The 25,702-nt window shown below is 41.2% G+C and overlaps 1 protein-coding gene across 2 annotated transcripts in view; it reads right to left on the reverse strand.

The window, feature by feature from the left end:
* The window catches only part of CERS6 (ceramide synthase 6), a 114,966-nt gene extending 90,096 nt beyond the window's left edge, over positions 1–24,870 (reverse strand). For both annotated transcript variants that reach the window (XM_027678672.1, XM_027678671.1), the window contains exon 1: positions 24,572–24,870. In XM_027678672.1, coding sequence (XP_027534473.1) covers positions 24,572–24,741 — 170 coding nt within the window. In that variant the 5' untranslated portion in view covers positions 24,742–24,870. The remainder of the gene's footprint in view (positions 1–24,571) is intronic.
* Between the last annotated feature and the right edge of the window lie 832 nt (positions 24,871–25,702).

Genomic DNA, 25,702 nt, shown 5'->3' on the forward strand with positions numbered 1-25,702 from the left:
TTATACAGCAGAGAGAATTTCAGTATATGCCTCTCTCTTATGGACAAACTCGTTCCTCTGGTGCAAATTCTATTTCTCCCTACATCAGGGGGTAGGACATGTTTCAGGAACTTTCCTGCTCTGAGTAGAATGTTCACACTAAATCTTTATTCTGGTGCAAACTGTTCCCTTTGAAGAGGGAATAGGTCATGGATACCTCACTGAAGGATGGTTGCAGTTCTGTAAGTACTTGGAATCGAGACGGTTGGTCTGACTCGGAAGGTTAAGCTTTCATTCCAAGAGCTAGGTCACAAAATCATCAAACCTTTTGCAGGAACTTCATGAGGAACCAATTTTCATTCTGGCTGGCAGGAAATAGCCACAAAAGATGATCACAATGGTATTCATTCACTGTATTTTTTGTATGTGTATGAGCAGATGCATATATGTATGCTGAAACACGCATACATATATAAAGTATATGTAATGGCATATGTATTTATATATTGTGTATGTGTATATGTAATATAAGTGCATATATACAATCAAACTTCAGCATAACATTTGACTACTCAACTACAAGAATTAGAGCCTTATTTCTTTCCAGACACTTTGCGCAAACTCAGAACAAAATGCAGTTCCTAACTGGCACAAAGTTCCTCGGTTTATTTCTAACTAGATTCCAATACAAAAACATAAAAGATACACGCAGACGTTCAGGAAAACTATTTCTAAAGAAGCATGCAGCCAAACTGCACAATAAATTGTATTCCTTACTTTACCCTTAAATTGTTATTACTTAAGAAAATAAAGACTGTTTAAAATTCTCAGCCAGGATGGGCCAGGCTGACCTGAGCTGTTCTCACCTGCCCAGGCACAGCACCCTGAGCAGGGGCAGCCACTCAAAGCACACTTGTCCCACTCTGCCCCTTTTACTGCAGCAGCAGATTAGGACTTCAAGAAACTGGAGACTATCACTGCCCACCACCCCAGAAAAACATGGAGTTTTCAGCTGGATCAGTGACCTGATCCAATTCACTCCATCAACACAGCATCACTAAACAGACATTACCAAACCTGAGTGTGAACTCTCTAGAGACTGAAGCCAACCCATCACAGGATCATAGATTCTGCTTTGGAAATGTGACCTTCATATTTCTTAAAATGTATTCTCTTCTGAGAAAAGGTATTAAAAAAGCATACTAGGATAAATGCAATTCAAAATATTTATTATCTATTAGTTTTTCCAAAAGAAATGCTTCAGCAAAAGATTTATAAAATTACATATACAAATGCTCACACCTGAAACCTCAAAACCCAGCTCTGATGGACCACTTTTGAGAAGTAATTTCTACCTACATTGTATGAGTTTTAAATACAATATGGACTGATCAAAACATTCAACAAAGACAAAAAGCAACTAGTTCTCACTGTCTCCCAAGTTTTTCTGTATATTTTTCACTTGAATTTTCTTAATGCTTTCTTGTTTGATTGCCACCTCAGCAGGGCACTCTTTTGGGAAGGCAGAGAAGCAACCTGGAAGGCAGCTGCAGCTCTGCATGCAAAAGCACAGAGCACCCAGCCCTCCAGATGAGCTTAGTGACCCTCTGTGCATCCCACCATTTATTGGGAGATGGGGAAACTGGTGCCTACCAGAGTGCAGGATACACTGTACTGCAGTGTTTGAAATGCAGAGCCTTATGTTTTCTGCCTTCTGCACTGAGGCTGTCCCAAAGCAAAACCTGCCATCGCAGGCAAACAATGAGTGTTGCACGCAAAAAACCCGTAACACAGCTGACAGGCATCTCATTGTACTCCTAATGCGTGATAAACAATTAGTGATCGGACCAAACAGTGCAAGAACAAATCCTATTAACAAATAATAGGATTTTTAGCGGATCACCCAAACGTCACTTTGGAAATGACTCCCTGGGCTGCTGTAGCCAGAAACCTCAGACAGGGAAGGGAGCCATGCAGCAGGATGCACTAGTGAGCTGCACACACAGCTACCAGCCAGCCACAGGAGTTCACCACAGGAGAACAATGCTGGGCTACCAGTTTTGACAGCATTTGAAAATGCTGCAGCATGTGACAAACAAAAGAAAAGAAAAGAAGTCATCTCGTATTTTGGGTATTTGTGAATAATTTACACATTGGATCCATAAGCGAGCGTGTTTTGTACATCAAAACACAAAAGAAACTTTTGCAATCCTGCTTTCTTTTAGCTCATTACAAGATTTTTGTCAGCAACTTGCACACTACAACTTCATATGGTCTCATAAAGGACACCTAATTAAAACATGGTTCCCTAATAGTACTGGTATATAACTGCCCACCTCTACCAGCAGAAGGTGTAAAACTAACTACTTGTAAGATAATAGTTACTTAGAACTTTCAAGTGGCAAGTATTTGTTACTCTTTGTGTTTCTGTTTAGGGTGCCATATGCCTTTTTATCTCCTTTGGATCATTACAATTGTCTTGCCTTATTTATTTGTTTTAAAACACACCATAGCACATGCTGCTTGGGATAAAAATCAAAACTGGGAACCCATATGACTTATAATCGTATCATTACAGCAGATTTTTTACACAATTGTAGATCATCAGTTTTATTTTTTAAATGGCAAGAAACATCATTCCTAAGACTAGTCATGAAGTAATTCTTGTTTAAGAGAATAACTAAAAAGTTAAAAGGAAAAATATTTTGCCTTTAAAACAAGCTGTGACCAGGCAATGCCACAAATGTTGCAGCTTGAGTAAAGCAGCAACAAACGTACTCCTGAAGGCACAGACTAAGCTAGGCCAACCACCAAAACCCACCCAGCAGAATTTAAGACACAAACACACTGCATTGTTGGGGATCAGCTCTTCTGTAGATCTTCAGTGTGTGTCCCATTGTTCTGGGTTAACTGAGCATTCTGGTATGCATGGGCAATTACGAGGCAGCTCAGCCAAAAAAGCACAAATTCTGTTTAGAATGTTATCCCATATGTTTGTCTGACGGCTCCAATGGAAGCGGCAGCCAGTCTCTCACCCAGCTGGGTTATAGATTAGCCATGGGTAATATTGCTGCACTTGAACTGTGGAGGGCTGTGTGCTTGGCAAGAGCACAAAGAAAGGAGGCAGTGGAACAGGGAGGGGAAACATCTAGGTAGGAATCACAACAGGACTCATTTTGAAGCCTCACCCACACACTCTGCTTGCCCAGGCAAACCCAAGTGTTATAAACTTATAGGCCACCATATGCCCCCGGCCAGTGTGCTGCCAAGATCCTCCCGCTTCCCTGTTGCACACACTCTAAGACATTGAGCATGCTCATCAGTTAAGTGTCTGCACGGTGCCTGAACTGCAGCAAGGCTTTGTGAGCACATGGTAATTACCAGCTTCACAGGGAATCATAGATCAAACTTTGCCTTCCCTTGAGAACAAATTAGACACGACATCTATATCCAGGATACACGACAAAGTATCACAGCCCAAGACCATAGCTCACTTGGAGTGGGATGGGAAATGTCAGGCCAGCAGATAAAATGCCTCAGAAGGATACTCAGAGCAGCTCCTGCGAACAGGCACCTCCTTTCAGCTCCTGGGCTGACAGTCACTTCCTTGACATGCACATCAGTCATTGTCCCCTAAAGAAATGTTTCTGACAAAGCCTGGCTCCCAAAGAGCATGACTGCTGATTCCATCAACAGGTAGAAACACAAAGAAAAGCAAAAAGTCTTCAGAATATCCTGGACTATGGCATAATCTCAAATTTTACTTTAGAATAGGAAATAGTGATGAATTTATCCCACAGCAAGATCAGCTTGTACCTATAGGGATATTTTCTCAGCTTCAGAGAGAAGCACTTGTGAAATCAAACAGAGGTGGAAGAAGGAAGGCTAGTAAATGGTGTTACACCAAAGTCACAGCAGCATGCACCCATTTCCAAGCCTAATGCAGGGGAATATTGTTGACTGACACGTACAGGCCAGCTAAGGAGAGAGAAAATCTCTGAGGAGTTCCCCAGAAGCCCGCAGAACCTCCCCTGGTCCAAGCACCACCTTAGCTTTTCTCTTTCCCCATCACCGAGGTCCCCTCCTTGCCAACCGAGAGCTGGAACTCTTGCCCTCTTCAAGAGCATCTCCAGCTGGTAAGAAGCAACACTGGAGCCACAACCAGTGCCATAAGAGAGCAGAGATCACATGCAAACAGTGAGAAACAGCAAAGCAGCATGAAGCTATACTCCAGGGCCACTGCCTATAGCAGAATGCAAGAGAGCCTCAGGCCAGACAGGGCAGGAAAGAAGGATGGGTTTACACAATCTCCTGATGCAGGTTCAGCTGTATCTCAGAGCAACTTCAGGAACAGAAGTCAGTTTCCTGGCTTTCAGTTGGGTATGGTTTTGCTGTAGCAGACACAAGCGGTTCAAGAACAAAACTAGTTATTGCACAATGCAGAACAGGTAAAAAAAACCCATGTCATTCAATTAAGGAATGGCTATAGAGGGAGACCTCTCTGTGATCAAAACTAAGACAAACATTATACATAAACCTCATTATAAATAAACCTATTCAGCAACTGAATATCCCCCTTCAAATATCTGTTGTAATGTTTATTCAGAGCATCTGGAGAATCAAAGCCCTGGTCGACAGCCTGTCATGAATCCACGTGCTGTTACAGTATTTAGTACTAATCCCTGGTGCTTCACTGCTAAGGGAAGAAAAATATACAAACAAGTAAACCAAGCAAAGACCAGGATCACTTGCTATAAATAGATATAAGAAGGCAAAATGATTAATTTAGAGATGTTATCAAAAACTTTAAAGAAAAGCCTTTCAGCCTCAGTTTGTATGCAAAGCAGTACCCATAACTCCTACACAAAGTAAAGAATGCGTGTATTTCACATACTTAGTAATACTGCAGGCAGGACAAAAAACCAAGCATGTAATGTCATGCAGCTATCAAGTAAGACACAAAGGAGAATGAGTGGCAGGGCAGAAAGTAGCAAACCCCACAGCAATGCACCAGATGTAGGTGCCTTCCATTCCTTCCTCACCACACATGCACATTTCAGTGACACTATACAATAATGACAAAATTTTACATTTAGTACACCAAATTTGAACATTCAAAATCAATGCAGCTGTTCACACAAGAACGAAAGCAAAAAAAAATAAAAGCTCTTCTAAAAGAGCAGATTTATAACTGAGCCTGTCTGCACAGCCACACAGATTGAAAAAACTAGGTCAAATCTTGTGCTAGTCAACCTCACTGCTGTTCCTGCCCAGCCCTCCTCCCCTTTAGCTTTCAGTAGTTATTGAAGGAATCAATTAACAAGAATCAATTACAGACCTGTCATGCAGGTCTCAAATTACTTCTGCCTGGTACATAGCAGGGGAGTCATCTATGCAACTACAGATGGAAGGGGGAAAAATTATTATGGTCTTTCCAATTCACAAATCCTAATCCTAGAGCAAAGGTCCATTAGTAACTAAATAAATGATGCATGTCAAAATATAAAAGTAGAGGGAGAGGGACAAGACAAAGATAGGCTAGCAAGAGGTAAAAATAGAGGAACTGCTGTGCTTTCACTTTTGCTGTGCTTGCAGCAAAATCACGATAGCATCTGCTGCTTTTAATGACATCTTGCTAGAGTATTTTGTACAGTCTCATGGTGAACAGTTTTAGAAATCTCATAAATATCTCCATTTTGACTCTACATTTCCAAAGAGAAACTGTAATACTAGCTTTTATATCTACATCACCCTCTGTATGTTTAAACTATTCTCTTTCAGGAAAAAAGGGCTCACACACTGCAATTCATATATTCACTGTCACAAAGGCATTACAAAGTTTTTAAATCTTCACAAAATGTAGGGACCGAGTCAGTCCAATTTCAACTTACTCATTTTTATTCATTCCTCTCCTTCTGTCACAGACAGAAGGCACTCTATTTCATCATTAAAATAAAATAAAAAAAGGACATGCCATTCTGTATCGGCCAAATACTAAAATCACCCTTGAATCCTATTTCCACCACATGCAATATGCTGCCTGACAAGTTACTGCAAGAAGGCAAAGAATCAACTTCCTGACTTACTGCAGTGATGGCCAACCTAACTGGTTTGGCAAGCCACATACCACAGCCTCATACAGTTAAGTGCCACATGCTGACAGCTGACGGCTGGGGGAACACTGGCCTGCCACATAGGCTGGGGGGGGAACCAGTTCCAATTCTTACTGCCAAGTGCCTCCTCTAACAATGTGTGACAGCGGCCTTGGACACTGCTGGTGTTGCTGCCTTCCCCATGAGGACTGGGACACTCTGCTTATGAGCAGCCAAGGAACCTCAGTAGTGGGAGAGCTGCTGGGGTGCTGCTGTTAGGCAGAAGTGCCTCATTCATTTGGTTTGATGGAAAATAAAGACCATTGTGGAATGTGACACTTGCAGATCTGGCTGGCAAAATTCACAACCAGTCTTGAGCCATTTCATTCAAATTAATGGAAATCATCATAATTTGTCTTTCCACACAGGTGCTGAGCAGAGTTTCTCTTATGCTACTAAAGCCTTTTTGTCTCACCAGTAAACCCAGGACTGCTACAGACCACCCAGAAAAGCCATTTGGAGCACAGCACACAGCTGAGCAGCAGACTACACAGAATGCATCCTAAATTCAAGAATGTGCACAGGGAGCCTTTGTCTTTGATGTTACTTTACTTTTACCCTTCCTGCCTTTGGCTGAATTCCTTTGAAGCCAAGGCTATGCTACACATAACTCATCTAAATCAGTCCCATCTGGCCTTTGTTTCTGAGCTGTATCTTATCTATAGCGGTTACAGTTGAACTGTCATTGTCTTGAATAATTTTTCACCCTTAACTCAGAAAGCCATAAACAATTATAGCCTCAGTACCTTAGATAAACAGCTAAGGAATTCCTGAGGAAAATGTTTGGGTTTTCTTTTTGGCTCTGTTGGTTTATGTTTGTTTTATTAGGCTTTTTGACAGTGACACATTTAGAGAGGGGAGGTATCTTGGACCTGAACTCAGGAAGACATTTGGAATTTGAACTCTCTGCTGAATGTCTACTGGATCAGAAGGTAAGCAAAGAAACCACAGTGATGAGATTCTTGAGGTAGATATGAGGAGCTGACAACCAAAGAAGGAAAAACAAGCATTTGTGAGAAAATTGTTAAACTAAAAACATCCCGGAACCACTACATTGTCAGGTAGCAACATCCATCATACTTTGAGACTCACTCGGTTTTGAAGCCTGTACCTTAATGGTCAATATTTCTTCTTGACCTATGCTCATGCATGATGGTCTAATAAAGACCTTTTGCTTTTAGAAAAATGTGAAGCTTTTTTTATAACAATTCCTTTAACAGTGGTAAGATAGCACGTCTATTTTTACCTAAATGATATTTCCTTTATTTATCTTTCATCTTTAAACACTGACCCAGAATGAGAAACACAGTCTGGGATTCAAAAGGGTGTTTTTTCACCATCCTATTCGATACATACATTGTACAGCAATTTGAGAAGCTTCATTTGCAGAAGTATAGAATCTTGTTCCAAATTCAATCAAAACTAATATTGTTCTTTAAAGATGTCTAGCAGGTCAACGTTGTCAACCAGGTTTGCTTTCTATATGAAACAAAGTTTATTTTTACTTCTAAAATGCCAGCTGAAATTACAGCGTACTCAAAAATCAAGCTGGAAATTACTTTTTCCTTCACTTATTTAAAAAGATACTCAAACTAATGTTTTATACAATTTAACAAAAGCTCTCAGGAACATTCAAAGTGTATGGAGTAAAGAAAGTGAATTTTTTCAATTGTTTAAATTCCTTCTGTAAGATCATTAACGTATTTTATGATTGACAGTCACAAACGCAAACTTAACAGATCTCCCTTATGAAATAAGTGTTTCTCAATAAGGAAATAAAAGTTTGTGGATTTTTTTCCTAAGCCTCAGCTATTAGGGAAACATCTATGAGTCTTTCAGAGAACAGCTCTTGTCCTTTATTGGGTCCTTGCCATAATGAACATCTGCTAAGTCTATAAATTAATTGCCGAAAACATCTTGTTCTTCTAGATGATCCAGGCGATCATAACTGTTCTGGGTTACTAGAGAACATTATCACTTTTCTCTCACACATAGAAACATATTCATCCCCGCCCTTACAGTACAGCATAAAGCAAGAACAATTATTTGGCATTATTCTTAATGTCATAAAAAAAATCTTTGGTGCTAATCAAGTCATCACAGCAACACATTAAGTATCTCTAGATGATTTAAGAAGTACCTTTGCACTGTGATGGCCTAAGGATATGAAGGATGCCTTGCCTAGCTGATTGAAAATGTTCTCTATCTTAAAATCAAGAATTCTTTCATCCGTCTTGGTTTGCCAACAGCAGAGTTTGCCAGGCAGTTGCAATGGGCAAAAGAAAGTCCACTTTAGAGAACTCTTTGCATGTAACAGAATTTCTCTTACTTCCCCACAAAAGGCCCTTCGGACTCGAATTTCACCTAGTTGCTTCATCCTGAAGATCTCCCATTCTTCCTGACTATATTAGGTTTGTCGCCTCAGCTGCAATTCCTCTGTTCCTGGAGCTCTCAGCTCAGCAATCAGAAATTGGCTTATTTTAATGCTATTTGTAACTTCTACAGATGGAAACCACCTACCCTAAAATCTCCTGTATTTCCTTTTGGTTTTCTTTCAGACTAGTTCCAGGGCTCTGGTGAATGACAAGGATCCGATCTGTCACAAAGATCTGCCAGAAGTAACAGTACCTTCATTTTCCAACCAAACCTGGAAGGTTATTATTGACTTAACTTGCAAAGAGGAGCAAAGGTGGTGTAGATCCCTAATGACAGATTTCTAGGTGTCATCAGCAGAAATAAACAGATACCAGTCCATAACCATTTTGGGTCACATTAGCCAGCTGGTATCTTTTTTATCTCTTATTTGTCGTTTGTCTTCATTAAAGATTTTGCAAGAAGGTGGGGGTGGTGGCTGGACATGCTACACCCTTCCATGGGGGACAGGATTGCAATGATACACTATGGCTTTCTACTGCTTAGTTAAAAATAGAAAAAAAAAAGGTAAAATTTTAATTCTTCTTAAAAACTTTCAGATTTGTCCCATGCACAACTTGAGGAAGACAAAGCATACATACATCAAGCCTCTTCCCCTTTCCTAGGATACAAGTGTTCTCATATACCTTTGAATTTAGAAGTGTATCTGAAGAGAATAGTTGCAAACGCACATTGTTTTTGGTGATCACAAAACAAATGGGCTGCCTGGTGACACCACATTCCTCCCAACTCCATGCATGTACGTCATGGTCATGTTTTCCCCACACACACTGTATCTTTAGTCTCACTCCCCTCTCCCACAGTCCAGAAGACACCTGTGTGCTCCTTCCAATTCTATTTCTCTGACCCATTCCCACCTCTGGTCCACCCCATTCCCACCTCTTGTCCTCAACCTCTCTGTTAACGATTTTTACCTAGCAAGTACAGGAAGAATTTCGGGAGAAATTAATTCCCTAAACTTTAAATTCCAAGTAAGCAACAGAAGTGTCAAGATATTGAAGAGCAGCAGATTGTCACACCACAAGTCACGTGGTTGCTGTGCTGCATCTCCACAAAAATTATCTACATTACTCACACACATGAGGGGGTTGACTTGTCATGATCTGTCATCTGACATGCAAATATTTATCGATGGCACAGAAGTATTCCAATTTCTGGTTTTATTACTCACTATTTTAACACTGTGAAGAGGCCTTGGAACGGCAAAATCACTCAGCCTGTTCTGCAGTAGGACCAAAAGAGGTTATGTTTTATCACTATTTCATTTATATCATAAATAATCCAGCTGCAGGACTAAGATCTAAACCTAAAACTATAAACAGAGATGAAGCACACTCCATTAGAGTACTATCGTCATAAATAAAACCAAAGAGTAAGAAGTCCTTTATTAAAATTACTCCAATTACAGGAGAATAACTTTGTAAATACATTTTATACTGTGTGTCCTAAATACCATTCAGGTGTCCAAAAGCATTATTAAAACATAAATTTTTAAGGCATTCCAAAATTTATTTCTTTTTAGCCAAATAAAAAGGTCACATCCACTTGATATAGAGCACTGCCACACACAGCAACCCTCCTCTACTCACAGATCTTCATGCCAAGTATTATACCACGCTTATGTAGAAAAGCATCAGCATTTACTTCTGCTAGTTTTTCATCTTTACACAGCCTTATTACACAGCCAGCCACACAGCCATCATATTATTACTCACCTTTCTCAACCATTCATATGCATTAAGTCCGCTTTCCAGACCTGCATCTGAAAACACACCTTCAGAATAGGCAAATATTATATTATCATTATCACCACTACTATTATTATTGTTGTTGTTATTGTCGTTATGCTTTCAATACAATTTTAGAGGTAAGAAATGAGGAAGTAAAAAACCCCAACTGTGTATAACTCTTCTAGGCACACTGTAAATGGATGGCAAAACAAGATGACACCATTAAAATTAAGATATTCTGATGCTTGCATATTGCTACCATGAAGAGTTTCTTTTGTTTCTTTTAAATAATATGCTGAAAAATTTCCAGTCAAGACAATATTCAAGGTGTTAAAAAGTAAAAAAAGTAAACGCTCCAGTGGCTGCTAGAGAAAGTGCATTTTTTTCAAGATCTGGGTTCTCCAAAACAGATTTCTGATAAGGATTCCCACAAGTTCTGCATGTTCTTCCAGGTCTGTCCTTGTCAGAGCAGGGACTCATTCATGGTGCTTCTTTAGAAGTGAATGCTTCATACAGTTGATGGCAACTATCAATCACTGGGACGTCTTATTTAAGAGATGAGGAGAAAGCATCCCATAAAACTCAAGCGTGAAGGTGAAATTTTCCATCTTTCTTCTTCTGGTCTATCCTCATATACCCCAGACACATTCTGAAATTATCCCAGAACAGAAGCAACTGCACCTCTAAGACTATAAATGGTCCAAGGGGAAGGGGGCTTAGGAGTTCAGCAGATCAGCTGCATTAAGTTCTGAAAACTTCCTACTATTTGTGATAGTTTTCATTAAACTATGTGAAAACGTTTTAGAGCAATAAGCAGTTACCCTCGTTACGCTCATATTATAAAAAAGGATCCCAGGCCCCATAGTAGATAACTCAAAATCACCAGCAGAGAACACAAGCACACCAATTTTTAGTCCTCTGCTTGACTGTAATACTCAGAGTTAGACCTCCGAGGTCAGGAGCCTCACTCTTTCAATGTCAACAGCAAAACCAGACCAGTATACTTTCAGTTATTGCCCCATGGGCTGGAATTGTGGAGGCATGGGAGGATGCGAAGCCCACTCCCTGTGACTAAGTTTTCTGGTGGATAACTGCTCTTCTGTGGGCAAAGCTGAGAGGGGACGTTTGCCAAGCCTTCACTTGAAGAGAGCTTAGTGAAAGGAAATTGTAAGAAAACACAGGGTGGATCCAGTATGCTTTTCATTATGCAAGCGTACTCATTCAGAGGCCTCTTTCTGTCATTCAATACAAACAAATACCTGCAGCACTATCAGGCACAGAAAAAGAGAGCACCCTGTTGTGAAGCAGAGTGGGAGACTTGTTGAGACAGTCTTGGAGGCCATCATTATAACCCATTTTAATATCCACATGTGCACACACCCTGTGTGTAATCACAAACTCATTATGTGTGGAACAAACATCATCATCATTAAGGACGACACTTTTTCTGTTTGTTTGTACTCAGAGCTCGTAATAGAGGCTTATATTGTTACCCAGAACACCTGGGTTCACATTAAGCTACTTGCCACATGGACTGACAGTAATGCAGTTGCAGCAGCATGCCTGCTAGGGCAACATCAGAATACTACTTCCAGGCCACCCCACACATGTTAAGAGGAGCTACAACCACTGCGCAGATGTATCAGACTTCCACCATAAAGTAGCTTTGTGCAAGAGCAGAACTGAGGCAGGACGCAAGAAAGCTGTCCAAGGGTGCTGACCAGCAGGCTGTCATTGAGCAGCAGACCTGATGTGTTTAGTCAGTATTAGAGATGCTCTTGTCAAAGGGACTGAGGGAAGGAGTAGCAAGGCTAGCATGTGATGCCTTTGATTGCTCGATCACCTCGCACATGCAGGAGCAAGGGCCCATGTCTTACTCTGTGAAAACAGCACAGGTCTTTCTAGTTAACATCAAATATGAACTAACCTACGTTTCTGACATTTTCTGACAGAACAATACTCAATGGCTGCACACATACTACTAATCCTGAAAAAATGGAGGAAGCGGTAAATGTGGCACTTAGTCAAGGAGAGAATAATGGAATGAAAAAAAAATTAGGTGTATATATATCTATTTACATCTCTTCTTGATTTCTACCTAGCTATACAGATAGGTTTCTGCTTCTTAATTACTAAATTAGATTACTAAATTACTAAAACTCAATGGCTACACATGACCATATATAATGTCATATAACTTGCAGTCTTTCACACAGGTTACATGCTGATAAAACACCAGAACTCACCAAAAGCTGATTTCTAATTTATATTGGCAGAAGATCAGTCTCAGAACCTTTGTGAGTAAATAAATTATATTCAAGACTAATATAGAGTCTCAACAGGTATAAATCACTTTGACCACCCTCAAACAAACTAATTTACAGCACCAGTAGAACTTACTGTATGCAAATAATCCAATAAGACTGCGTGACAAAACTCTCTCTACATATGTAGTACAGTTTCACAAAATTAATGCACTTTTTACATTAAAATTTATCTAGGAAAACAAATGCTAATGTTGAAAGAGAGACAACCAATCTGATGTATGAAGTCCAGGACGTTTCATAGGAAACTCTATGAAGTCACTGGGCAGGGAGGATGAAAATCCCTGACCACTATTTTTTCATGTATGACTTTGGATTTACCAGTCCACATGCAGCAGGCAGGCCTAAAGCTCTGAAAGAGATTCACAGGAGCCCCAGGTGAAGTTACTACAAGTCTGAAAGAGAAGACCAGATGCAAGTGGTAATAACTGGATTCCAAAGACTGTTTTTATATATGAAGATGAACTAATCTAGCTTTTTATTTGTAATTTAATTTGAAATTACACGTGAACAAGAAGAAAAGGTAAGATGCTGGAAACTACCTGCCTTGGCTCTTCATTCCAAAAAGCCTTCCCCAATACAGAGGGTCACCACCATAAACAAAGAAAAATAAGGTCAAACAGAATCCATAATAACACCTTCTTATTGTGGTCTTAAGTCAGCCACAGGTATTCAGGGGAAGCAGAGGTCCTTGGGAGATTGTACACAAAATGCTGGATATGGAGGACTGAAATCAAGGAATCACAGAGCTGGCAACATCCTTGCTTTGATAGCTATCCCCTTCTCTGTACACAATTTCTTAACATGCTGTGCTCTAGTCTAAGAGCTGGGAGAAGATGGCAGATTATTTAGCAGATGTTATTTTCTTAGTCAATGCATTTGGGTAATTTACAAACCAAATTTTTTTTAATATTTCCTGGTATAGATACAGGATTTTTTAGAAAGAAAATGTGAAAGAAAGATTTTTTTCCTGATAAACACTTTGAGGGTAGTGAGATTAAGAAGACCAACACATTCTTTTTCCACCAAACAGAGAAAGATTCTTGATAAAATTAGGATCAGCTTGAAATCCTTGAGAAGCCTTAAAGTAAGTGTCAAAGCAGATGCATCAAGGTAACTTTGCAGTTTTCTATTTTTTGAGGCAACTTTCTTAAGAGATTTTTTATTAGTATTTAAAGCTCTAAGCCACTCCACTGTTACGTCTGAATTATTCGCACCAGGAAAGAAGACAAAACACAAGTAATGCTTGTGTGATGGATACAAAGTGCTACGCGCTTTTCAAACCTTGGGGTCAGCTCTCAATGGCAGAGTAAGCAAGATAAAATGGTGTTCTTCTATTTCTGCTAGTGCACTTTTCATCTTGACAACTGAAGGTAAGTGCCAGGCTGGAGGTTCAAGCTCTTGCCATGATTCTTATAAACCATTAGCCTATTTTCAAGAAAATCAACCTGGTAAGAGATATCTATTTTTCTTCAAAAAAACACAAATAAAAAACCACACAAGGAAACTTTTTGTGCATCATGCATGCAGATATACAAACTGGTTAACTGGTGAAGAATATATGCTTTTGGAGGCTGGCAATGCTATAGAGATCTCATTTTTATCTCTACATCGTTGTCTTGTAACCAAATCCATTTATCAGTGTTGGCTGAAAGTCAGGACATCTGTGCCTGATGAAATTTTGACATTTCAAAATTTCCATTTCATTCCAAACTGGAAGAAAACCAAGTATTTTTCATGTTTCCTATAAATGCTCTAGAAAATAACAATTCCAGATTAGCACACACGAAAGTTCCTCTAATGAGGATACAGGTTGTGTTTCTTGTGTCAAATATCAAACTGTTTTGTTATCACCCCAGCAACTGACATTTTTAAATATCTCATTTTCTAGAGCAGTCCATATTTTACAACCACTCCTTAAATTCTTTTTTAAATTTAATTATTTTTTTAAACAGAAAAAAAGTATTACATCAAAGTGTGTCACATACATGTACACATATATATATTTTCCACTATATATTATATAAACAATTAATGAATGTGAAACTAAAGACTGGTTTCTCTCTTTTTTTTCTCTAAGACTAATTTACTCTTATTATCTTGAACACAAAGGGAATAAAAGCTTTTCCAGTAAGACATTTGATCATTGTTCCCTATCTTTGAAGCACCTCTTTCTGTGAATTTTTTTCAAAATCAAAATTGTCTTGAAGATATTGTAGTGTTGAGAAGAATCAACTTAAGGGGAACAAAACTAAAATCATCCTCAAAATGGCCTGTTATAATCAAATTTAATGCTGTAGGAAACTCAAAGCATTGATCCTAGAAGGGAACAGAATGTGTTTATACCACAGCAACTCAAACTTCATACTGGGTACCCATAAGGTAATTCCTGTCTTAAGTAGATAAGGTCCACATCTATTTCTTGATTTAGTCTGCTCACATGCCAGACTACAACAAAATTAAAAGACACCATCCTACAGCAAATGGAAAATCCAGATGCCCCTTCAATCAAGTGCTACGTGCTCTGCCCTAATTTTTGTCTGCAGGCTTACAGTGAACTTCAACTTAATCATCTCTTATTCGGTTTTCCAACATTGTTTACACATTTCATACAGACATAGATCTCAGGAGCCCCAGGAGTCCTGCATTGTGAAAAGACACCATTTAGCCAGGTTTATGATTTCACACAATCACTGAGGTTAGAAGAAACCTCTGGAGATAATGAGTCCACTGGATGGACATACAGCAGGACTGTGCCCAGTTGTTTCTTTGAATACGTCCACAACAGGAGACTCCACAGCCTTTCTGGGTAACCTGTCACAATGTTCCACCACCATCCCAAGAAGACATTCATTATGTTTAAACAGAATTTTCAGCATATCAATTGCTTGTTGCCTCCTGTCCTTTCACTGTACATCACTGAGGAGTCTTTCTGTCCACTACCACTCCCAGGACTCCATCTACAGTTCAGTTTGTCATCATCACATCAATGCAATCACTGCAAAGTTAATTTAGTACAAGTGTTGTAATCCTGGGAAATGTTTGGTGCTGGAACTGTTCGTATTTTCAGGCTACTCTCTTATCATATGATAAGTTCTCTCCCTTCTCTCATACTACGGTGTGGGAAAAGTTGACAGATAAGAATCAACCACTCAATTACCACCCAACTATTGCTTCAATAGATACAAAACATGTTTCTGCTTGTGATCTAATCACTTGTTTTTCTTTTACTCAACAGCTTCTTTTACTCAACATGATGCCCATAACAGGAATAAATTATACCCTACTGGACCTGATAATTTCATCTGGCAGCATGCTTTGGGCAACGACAAGTATTAAACAGCAGGAAGTTAAAGAAAATCTAATGGACAACTGCAGAAAAGCCTGTCAACAGGTATGTACTCATTCATGATCCACTCGTTACCCAGAATCTTGTTTTCAACTGAAGAAACTGGTCTCACCAATTGCAAGGGGGATTCTGGTCTTGATGATGCACTGGTCTTATTTGTTACAGCAGAGCTCGGGAAAGCCACAGCCCTGATGTGGCTGACAGGATGAAGCCCTTCACCTCCCCAGCTGCACGGGTCTCCTCCTGGTTGAGGAGTGCAGAGGAGCTCATCACCACCACCCCAAAATTTCTCAGCTCACCTCTATTTCATGTAGATTTAATTTTGTCTGCTTTATCACACTGTAGTGCCCACTGGTCTACACTAGCGTTCCACAATTATGCTGCCCACATACCAAGTTCCAGCAGTTGCCACATCAAGGCTAATTTTTGTGTGTCTTAAGGAACATACCTTGTTTGAGCAGTTCCCTTAACAGCAGCACACCAACCAGGCTGCCTCCAGCTACAGGGCAGACTGCATTTCTCTCAGCAACAGACACATCATGCAGTCACAACAGACACAAGCAAAAGCAAGCACAAGGTATATTACAATGTACTACTCTGATCTTCTTTTCACATTCTCCTATGATCAGCAACTGCTTTTGAGTAAGCAATGCCTCTTTAGTTTGAGCTATAGAACACACTCTTATTTCCAAATAAGCAATTCCCTGCCACTGCATGAAAGCACCTCTCATTAGCCTAGGAGGTTTTGCTCCTTTGTACCATTTGTCAACACAGACAGTACTGGTACAAAAGCAGTTTCCATAGTTTAAAGTTCTGCCAAACACCATAGCAAAGTGGTCTCCGCTTCCACTCTCTTCTCAGTAAATGACGAGAGTCCCATGGATGTGGTAAATGATAGTCCCAGTGAAAGTTCAGGTATCTATACAATGTCAGATAGAACTGAATTGAGTCAGGAACAGAGGTGAAAAGGGACTAAAGAGATCACAACACTGAAGTGAGGATTTCAGCATAACTTCTGTTCAGTTTTTTCTCCTTCTGCTTGCAGAACTAAAAAATATTAAGTTTATCTAAAGGATGGCAAATGGGCAGTGAGTAGATGTGACTACTACTGTAACATTACACCATCTGTAATGTTATCCCATTACTGACAGAGCAACTAGCTTTTGCAAAGGATAGAAAAATACTACTACATGCACAAATACTCGAACAATCTCAAGAATATAAAATTTTATGACAATGAACATATTCTGAGCTCTAACCTCTGCTTTTGCACCAGTGTTAACTATGTCAGCTAGATTTATTTCTTTTAATATAATACTATAGGTTATTGTCCCCATCCGTACAGGAGAAACCAATACAGCAAGATATTACTAAAAGGAAACTTCACTCTCACTGAGAAAAAAAATGCAAGTGATTTAGCTATATTGCTTTAACTGTCCTAGTGTGACCTGTGAGCACAAAGAAGGCTTTTCATCATTTCAGACCAAAATGTAAAGTGCATAATTTATAATAGTAAAATGAGGTTTAGGTAAGTGAATCTGAAAGATTCTTCATTAACACAAAGTGGTCTGGAGAACCTTAGCATTTTGTTCCTTCCTTTGCAACAGGTAACTTGGATTAATAGCCAACATACAAATATACATGTATCTTACATATTAAAAATACACAACATGTCTAACTGGATGTTACACTTCTTCACAATTCTTAGTAATTGTACAATCACCTTGAGAGTTAAAATTTGATTGTGCTACATCAGTAATAGTTACGTGAGGCATCATAATTGTCCAACAATATGAAAGCTTACCAACAGCGGAATTTGCTATTAAGAGAGGTATTAACTATATAGGAAAAAAATATCATTACGGTTTACTTGTCCCTGTTTGTACAGAAGTTACAGCTTTGTGTTACAGGTCCAACTGAAAGCCACCTCTAAGATTATAACTGACTGCGCTAAATACTCCAGTTCTCCCATCTTGGCCACAATTTGACTACTTCAGAATAACCAGAAAAGCATCACCAGAATCTGGTGCGTGCTACATGGTGTAGTGTTAGTTTTCTGTAAGACCATGTGCTAAAAACTCTGCCTCAGAGGACAGAAGTTCTCAGCCCATCCGAATGCCAGAAACTTTGCTCATCTTAAAGCAAGACATTAAGGAGTCCTCCCCTTTCAAGTGATCAGAGACCCACATTTCCCTTCCTTTCCCTTGATCTGGATGCCCATTCCTGCTGCACCTCCAAAATCCATACGTGTACGAGTGAAAGGAGTCACTGTTGTGGGAGACCACAGGCCAATCAAGGTGTTAGAGGAACAATTCCAAGGAACTGTTGATACAAATCATAGACAACTGACTGTCCATACAGTGCCAACTACAGCCTTAAGCATACTACTGAATATTAGATTTACATCACTTACAACAGCAATATGCTTTTATGATGTAATTTTAATTTTCATGTCAAGACTCCAAGACAGGCACAGAAACACCAAATACTGATCAACTGCCAAACTACTGCAGGCATGGAATATTTAACAACTTGGGGGAGGAAAAAAAACCCAAACCCCAAAAATATGGTCAAATAACCATTGTTCAGCTCAGGCATCAACCTTGTTGGCAGAAGAAGAGATAGATTTAAGGGAACAGATTACCCCAAATGTTAATTTACTAAGTAGTTTGTATGGACTAATAAGACACTGGTCTGCAGATGTGTAGAAAAAGGCAGCATACCAGAAGCTCTTCTTTTTCCAAGAACAAATCCTTAGCAAACGCCTGTAAATCAGTGACAGAGGCAGAAGTAGGAGCAACGGAAAGAGCCACAGACAATTTGGATCCAACTGCATGGTTACAGGAATCCAGGCAGGAACTAAATTGGAGTTTCTACCAGTAACTGGAACCTGCACTCAGAAAAAATCCCATTAACAGGCTCCCATTACCCACTAGTGACCTGTCACTGAAACCTTTCCATCAGCAGAGCTGTGGTTTAGCTGTCATACTTCTTTCATCTGGATATTTCAGAAATCAGTTTTAATGGCATTCTCTATTGGAAATCAGCACGTATTTCCCATTTAACTCCTAATTTTAAGATTGACACTAATGCACACCTATAAATGGCCCTTTACAAAGGACATTCAAATAGTACGCGTTTTATCCACTCCACCTTCTTTTAGAGGAACACTGAGCTTACATCTGAACACACAACTATATCACACAACAGAGAGGTGTACCAGCCAGCCATGGCAGAATCAAGGTGGGTGAGCGTACACTGCACTGCTCTGAGCTGGTAAGACAGACAGGCCAAGGTAGACAACAGCTCTCCAGGTAAAAACAATCATTTTCTTGTGAGGTATCTGCATGTGTGAGTGGCTGAAGCTTAACCCTGCAACCCTAGGAAAAACCTGCTCATATAAAGGAAAATGTAAATTATAGAAAATTAATAACTTAAAGAAACACAGATAAATGGATCATACAATGAGCAAGATATAAATATATTTAAAAGCTATTTACTGTTAATGATCTATTATTACTTTTTAAAAGAAATTGGTTTAAAGTTTAAAAGAAATGGCTTTTTTAGTTATTTTCTTTCCACTGCCCATGTCTTTTCATTGAAGTTAGCAATTTCAATATTCTATTCCATTTCAAGAGAATTAAGCATTCAGTAAACAGTAATCAAGCAAAATGAAAAGACCTTACAGGTTATTTTATGAAAAAAAAATTATATAAAGAAAAGAGAAAGAACTGAGAAAGCTATTGTCAGTGAACACATGCATTCACTTACACATGTGAATTACACCTGAATGATCAGATTTCAATAACACACAGTAAAGTAGGCAAGAAATCTATACATATCACAGCCTACAAACAGGTTTCAATAGAAATAACTATCACTGCCCCATCCAGCCTCCCCAGATGAGGTTTTCGGCTGCTGGAAATGCACCAAGTTTATACACTCTCTTCCAAAATTTGTATTCTGTCTCGCCTCCTTTTCAATGTAAGAAAACACAGATACTAGATGTCTTAGGGAGTATAAAAATCAAATTTGTACATATACACCACATACGAGAAACACTTGCAAAACTGTACGTAGTCAACTGAATGAATTTTTACAGTTAGCAAAAAATACATATACATGCCCATACACGGTCATTGCATTATGTCACTGTGTTATACTAACTGAGAGTCAGCTGAGGTTACCTTTGGAGCTGATTTATCATTATAAAAGCAAAGTGTCATGTAAAAGCCATGAATTTCCATACACTCAATGTCTAGAGTATCTTGACTGGAATGATAATAAATGATGTGGCTGGCTCAGTTCAACTCAGCACAGCTGGAGGGCTGTTGCTATATATAATCAAGCTATCTCTGACCATATGAGCCATTCCATCAACTGCAGAATATCAGCATCACCTTTAAGAACTGCTCCTCGTCCAGGCCAGAGGACAATAAAAGCAGTATGAGCCTAGTTTGCTGATTCATGGAGTGATCTCATTAGATCTGAGCCCAAAGTGCTGCTTACAAGGTGAGGGAAATTATACCGCAAATGCAATGCAAAGATGATATGACTAACTTGAATAAATGAGCCAAGTGTAAAGAAGGCAGTAATATCAGACTACTTGACTCAGAAGATGGCTGGACCACATCAGAAATCTGTTTAGTCAAGAATAATTTTGGAGGATTCAGCCAACTTCCCCCTCAAGAGACGCCTCTAAAGCAGAAGTGTGTTACTCTCTTGCTTTGTGTCCAACAAATGCACTGATTGCTGAGCAAATATTGTTTTCATACAACCCCATACTCCTCACAGAGGACACACGTAGGAGTATAGGAAAGGATGCTGCTTCTGAGCAGTGTGGTCTAGTGCAGAGGGAGAAGAGCCACAATATCCCATAAACAAAAAGAAGAATTTTATTTGTCCAGAATAACAGATGTTTCTTTATCTTTGTTAGGACAATCAAAACTACGACACCCTGCTATAAGTAAGACCAGTTTCAGTTCAGCTTTAATCTGTCTTTCCCGCACTAGAACAGGAAAAGAGCCAAGGAGACAGAGACTGCTATTATTGAGCACTTACATTATCTCCTTATGGCTGAAAGCATTCTATAGGACAGGGGGGATCCTTAATTGCTTACATGCCTTTAAAAAAGCAGTAAGACACACAAAACAGACACGTACTATCACGAAATATGTTCCCACATTACCACTGCCTTGCTAAACTCCCGCCATCTCGCACATTACTAGGTAACAATATCTTTGTGTTTAGTTACTTTGTGTTAAAAAAAGAGATAAATCAGAAGGAAGGGAAAAAAGGCTGTTAAAAGTATTTTAGCACCTCATCCATAACTATGATGGTCTCAGCAGATATATCCACTAAATCTCATGGTTATGAGATTATACCTCAGAGCAAAGCTTATTTCAAGAGCACTTATCATCATCAGATCCACTTGCTGAAGCGATTCAGCATACACTTAATGTTCTAATCTACTTTTTCCTTTCATTCAAGAGTGCTGGTCAGGGATGGCAGGACAAGGAAATCAACAAAAAGTAGCTTATTGAAAGGAGAAAAAAACCTAAAAAGTTACTAGGTTATTTTCTTGACTTTGTTAGCTGAGTCACCAAACCAGTAACAAAACAACAACAACAAAATCCCAGTAGAATTAACTCTGTAAATAATAGGTGAATATGTAAAGAACAAAATTTCTAAGCTCTGCCATTTCAATTCCACCTGCAAATATGTACACACAAATATATATGTATTTAGAATATAAATATATAGATATGTAAAGTCAACTTTTAACCCTTAGTATTAGAAGTTTAATCCCCCATACATGTCAAGAACTTTGTAGGCAAAGACATGTGAAGTCCAACTCCCCTGAACCATATTTCTTACTGCTCTGAGCATTCATGAAGTTAGTCACCCTTTATAGCATGGGAAGTATACTATACTGCTCCTAGCAGCCTAGCAGTCTGAAAATAATGGTTATAAAATAAGTAATCAGATTCTTGACACCTTGTATCTGCTTACCTAGCAGTATAAAGAATTACAAGAGCACCTGTATTAGATATCTTACAAATCAAAATAGAGATGTTACATTGATGTTACAAATACTATGGTACAGTCATGGATATAAAGTAGACCTGTGGGGGTTTTTTTAAATGTGTTACAGAATCTATTTTTATTTTTTTCTTTAGCTGCTACCATTGAAACTGTTACACATCTGCAAGAGCATGTTCCAAGATGTAGCATGTTCAACACCAGTCATCTACAACCTGAGTCTTGAAAGGAAAAAATGTAGCTGTTTTAATACACAGAAGAATGAAAAAATCATTAATTTTAAAGATAATCTTTTCTTTCCCCCTTCCAGATCTTGTATAATTGCAAGCCCTTAACTGATGATGTGCATGAAGCATTTCTGTGGCTCCCAACGAACAAAGCACAGAAATCTGACAAAATCAATTACAAATGAGCAATAATAAGGCTTGATCTTTACCCCATTCAAGTCAAGTACAATCCTCCTGCTTTGATCAGTGGAAGCAGGTCCTGTCATTTTTGCTCAGCCTGCTTTAATAAAATGCTCTGCATGAAAAATCAAAATTGTACCATGCCATGTGGATTAATCACACACAAAACAGCCTGATCCTACTCTCACAGTAGAGTTTTGCAATTGATTTGAAATTAAAAAGGAAAAAATACAAACATAAATAACTGTTAACTAAACATTTTGGGAAATCTCACCTACTATCAGGTTGGCAGAATGCATTTCTAGATATAAATTTCAAAATTAGTCTAATGAATACAAGAGAATTCTGAAAATGTACTGATTTTCTCACCTGTATGTATAACTAACACTTAAAAATATATGGTATTGCAAAATTAAAAATTACTTTAAATGAATGAAGAAAAATAACCAAAGCAAGTGGATACAGACCACTAAATAATCAGAGTAGCTTCGCTGATGCTAACAACAGCCACATTGAAAACAGCAGAAATCTGAATCTAAGTTTAGGCTGAAATTGTCTCCCTGAGTAACTGTTCCTCCATCAAAACACAGCCCTGCTGTGATACATATTGCAGTTCAGATGACAAGAGATGAAACATCACACACCCTCTTTCAGTGCTCAAAAGTACACATTGTACAGACTGCAAAGAAAAAAATTAATTATTTGATATTAGCTAAATAATACTCATAATTATACTCATAGTACTTAAATTGTAACTCTATTACAGTATTTAACTCAAGTGTTTCAATTAACTTTTGATAACCTCAGATTTTCAGGCACATGACAACTTTCGCTGTCTTTTTTGGTAAATCTGTAAAGCAACACAGAAGTTCAAAACAGCCCGTGACAGCTTATTTTTCAAAACAAATATGGTCCTCTCAACTGAGCTAGGAAAACAGGCAGGTTTTTTTCACAAACCAACATCCCAGGTGCCATATTCTAACCAGAGAGAGGGGATGCTTAGGATTAGTGGAGTGGTACCTGGCAGATCAGCTATTTTATCATTTTTAAAGCATTTTTACGGCTCTTCTCTGGCATGTAGTAACTACTGGTCTTCCTTTATCTTCCTTGACTATCCTAATAGCATACCTATGAAGACAGCACTGAAAACACGTAGGTGTTGGCATAAGGAATCGTTCTTTTGTTCTCTGCTGTTGAGGGAACACCACCTTTGTCAGGCGGCGCAGCAGCGTGCGCAAGTGAGCGCCCACTTGGATCCATCTGCTTCCCCGTGACAGGCGGCCCCTGCACGGAAACACTCACAGAAAATGAACAGTCACTGCTGACCCATCATTAGCCTGACGTCTTGTGTTTAAATATGCATATATACGTATTGATATGTTTGTGAAACGTGTGTTTTGAGTTCAGCAACCGCGGAGTACAGGGAGTTCGGCTCAGTGATGAACAGCGTCTGGCGCGTCTCATCCACTGAGCTCCCACATCCTGACAGCACCGGGAGTGTTCCAACACAGGACCGCTCACACGGATACCACTCGCAAGGGCCAAGCACAGCTCTGCTCAGCCCCGCTGCACCCCTTACCCCGGGCTGCTGCTCCCCACGAGCTGCCCCTTCCCACCGCACGCTCACGTTGTCCCCGTCCGCGCAGGGGACACAGCGCGGGCTTCGCCCCGGTTAACTCTGGAGAGCGGCCCTGCGGCGGGGGCACGGGCAAACTCTCCAGCCGGCACCGCTTCCCGCCGCGGCCCGTCGCCCCTGGGCTTCTTGCGGGGCTTCCCTGCGGGGGTCGGACAGGACCCCACCGCAGCCCGCGGGTCGCACAGGTGCCGGAGGGCCCCTCTCCCCGTGCCCGCCGCGGCCGGCGCAGGTGGCGGGAAGGCTGCGCCCATTCCCGGGCAGACCTCGCCTCCTAGCGCCCGCGCCGGGCCGTGCTGCGGGCACCGGGAACGGTGCGCCGGCTGCCTCCCGAGCCCCTCCACCTTCCCGCATCGGGCCCACCGCGTGACCGACCGAGGGGGCAGGGAGAACGTAAGGGCCCGGCAAGGCCAGCAGAGAAGCAAAGCCGGGGAAAGATGCCGAGCTGACAAGGGTCCCCGGCTGCCCCTGGGCCCGCCCAGCCCAGCCAAGCCCGGGGCGGAGCGGGGGGCTTGGCGTTACCTTTCGAAGAGCAGCCGGATCATGAAGATGCAGAAGGCCAGGGGGAAGGCGAGGTAGAGGTCCTCCGCCTGCGGGAAGGCGGCTTCCTCCGTGCTCTGCAGGTCCGCCCAGGTGACGTTGTGCGGCAGCCAGAACCGCTCGTTCCAGAACCAGGCGAGGATCCCTGCCATCTTTGCTTTGTCTGCCGCGGCGCCCCCCGTTCCGCTCCGCCCGCGGCGAGGCGCGTGTGAGCGGCTGCCGAGGGAGAGGAGGATGGAGGCGTGTGTCAGCCCCGCAGCCGCGGATGATGCTGCCGAGCGCCGCCGTGCCGGTTCCCCGCCCGGCGGGGGCAGCAGCCGCCCCGCCTGTCACACGGCCGCGCCGGCCCCCATTGGCTCCCGCCCGCGCCCGCCGCTGTGGGGCTGCCCCGGAGCCGCCTTCCACCGCCCCTCTTCCCGTGCCAGCAGACCTCACCGAACCGCGAAACACAAGTGACGCGGCCCGAGCGAGCGGGGACCCCGTCCCGCGGGCACTCACCGCGGCCGGGGCTGCCGGCACCGGGCGCAGCCTCCGCCTCAGCGCCGGCCCGGCGCCCCCCCCGGCCTGGCGGCTCCGCGCCCTGTCACCCGCCCGGCCGCCGCGGCCCTCCCTCTCTTCGCCACCCGGCCGGGCTCCCGGCGAGCCTGGAAAGGCTGTCCCCCGATTGGAATTGGCAGGTGGCAGCAGCGAAAAGCCTTCCTCTGTGAACTCTGCACAGCCATGCGGAGCGGGGGCGGCTGCCTCAGCCTGGTCCCCGCGAGTGACCCCTCCCCGAAGCGCTGCTCCTGAGGCGTTTAACCGGGAGCGGGGCTGTCCCGGGTGGAAGGACCCTCAAACGTTCAATGACTTCACCCTGAACGCGAGTACAGGCGTAAATGAGGCACGGAAAAGCGCCGGAAAGAACACGACTAATCAGCAACAAAACTGAGGTTAGGACTGTGGCTTTGCACTCCTGGCTAAAGATAACCTTTAGGTTTTTGCATAGGTTTTCACTTTCGATTCCTTATCTCACTGCCGTGTCCCGCTAAAGATATGCTGCAAGAGGAAAACTATAATTGATTACACTATACTTTACAGCAAAGGTGTCTAGCAGACTCTAGTGTAGCTATAGCC

This window comes from Neopelma chrysocephalum, unplaced genomic scaffold, assembly GCF_003984885.1.
Source record: "Neopelma chrysocephalum unplaced genomic scaffold, ASM398488v2 Primary Assembly neopelma1_44, whole genome shotgun sequence".
NCBI classification, from domain to species: Eukaryota; Metazoa; Chordata; class Aves; order Passeriformes; family Pipridae; genus Neopelma; species Neopelma chrysocephalum.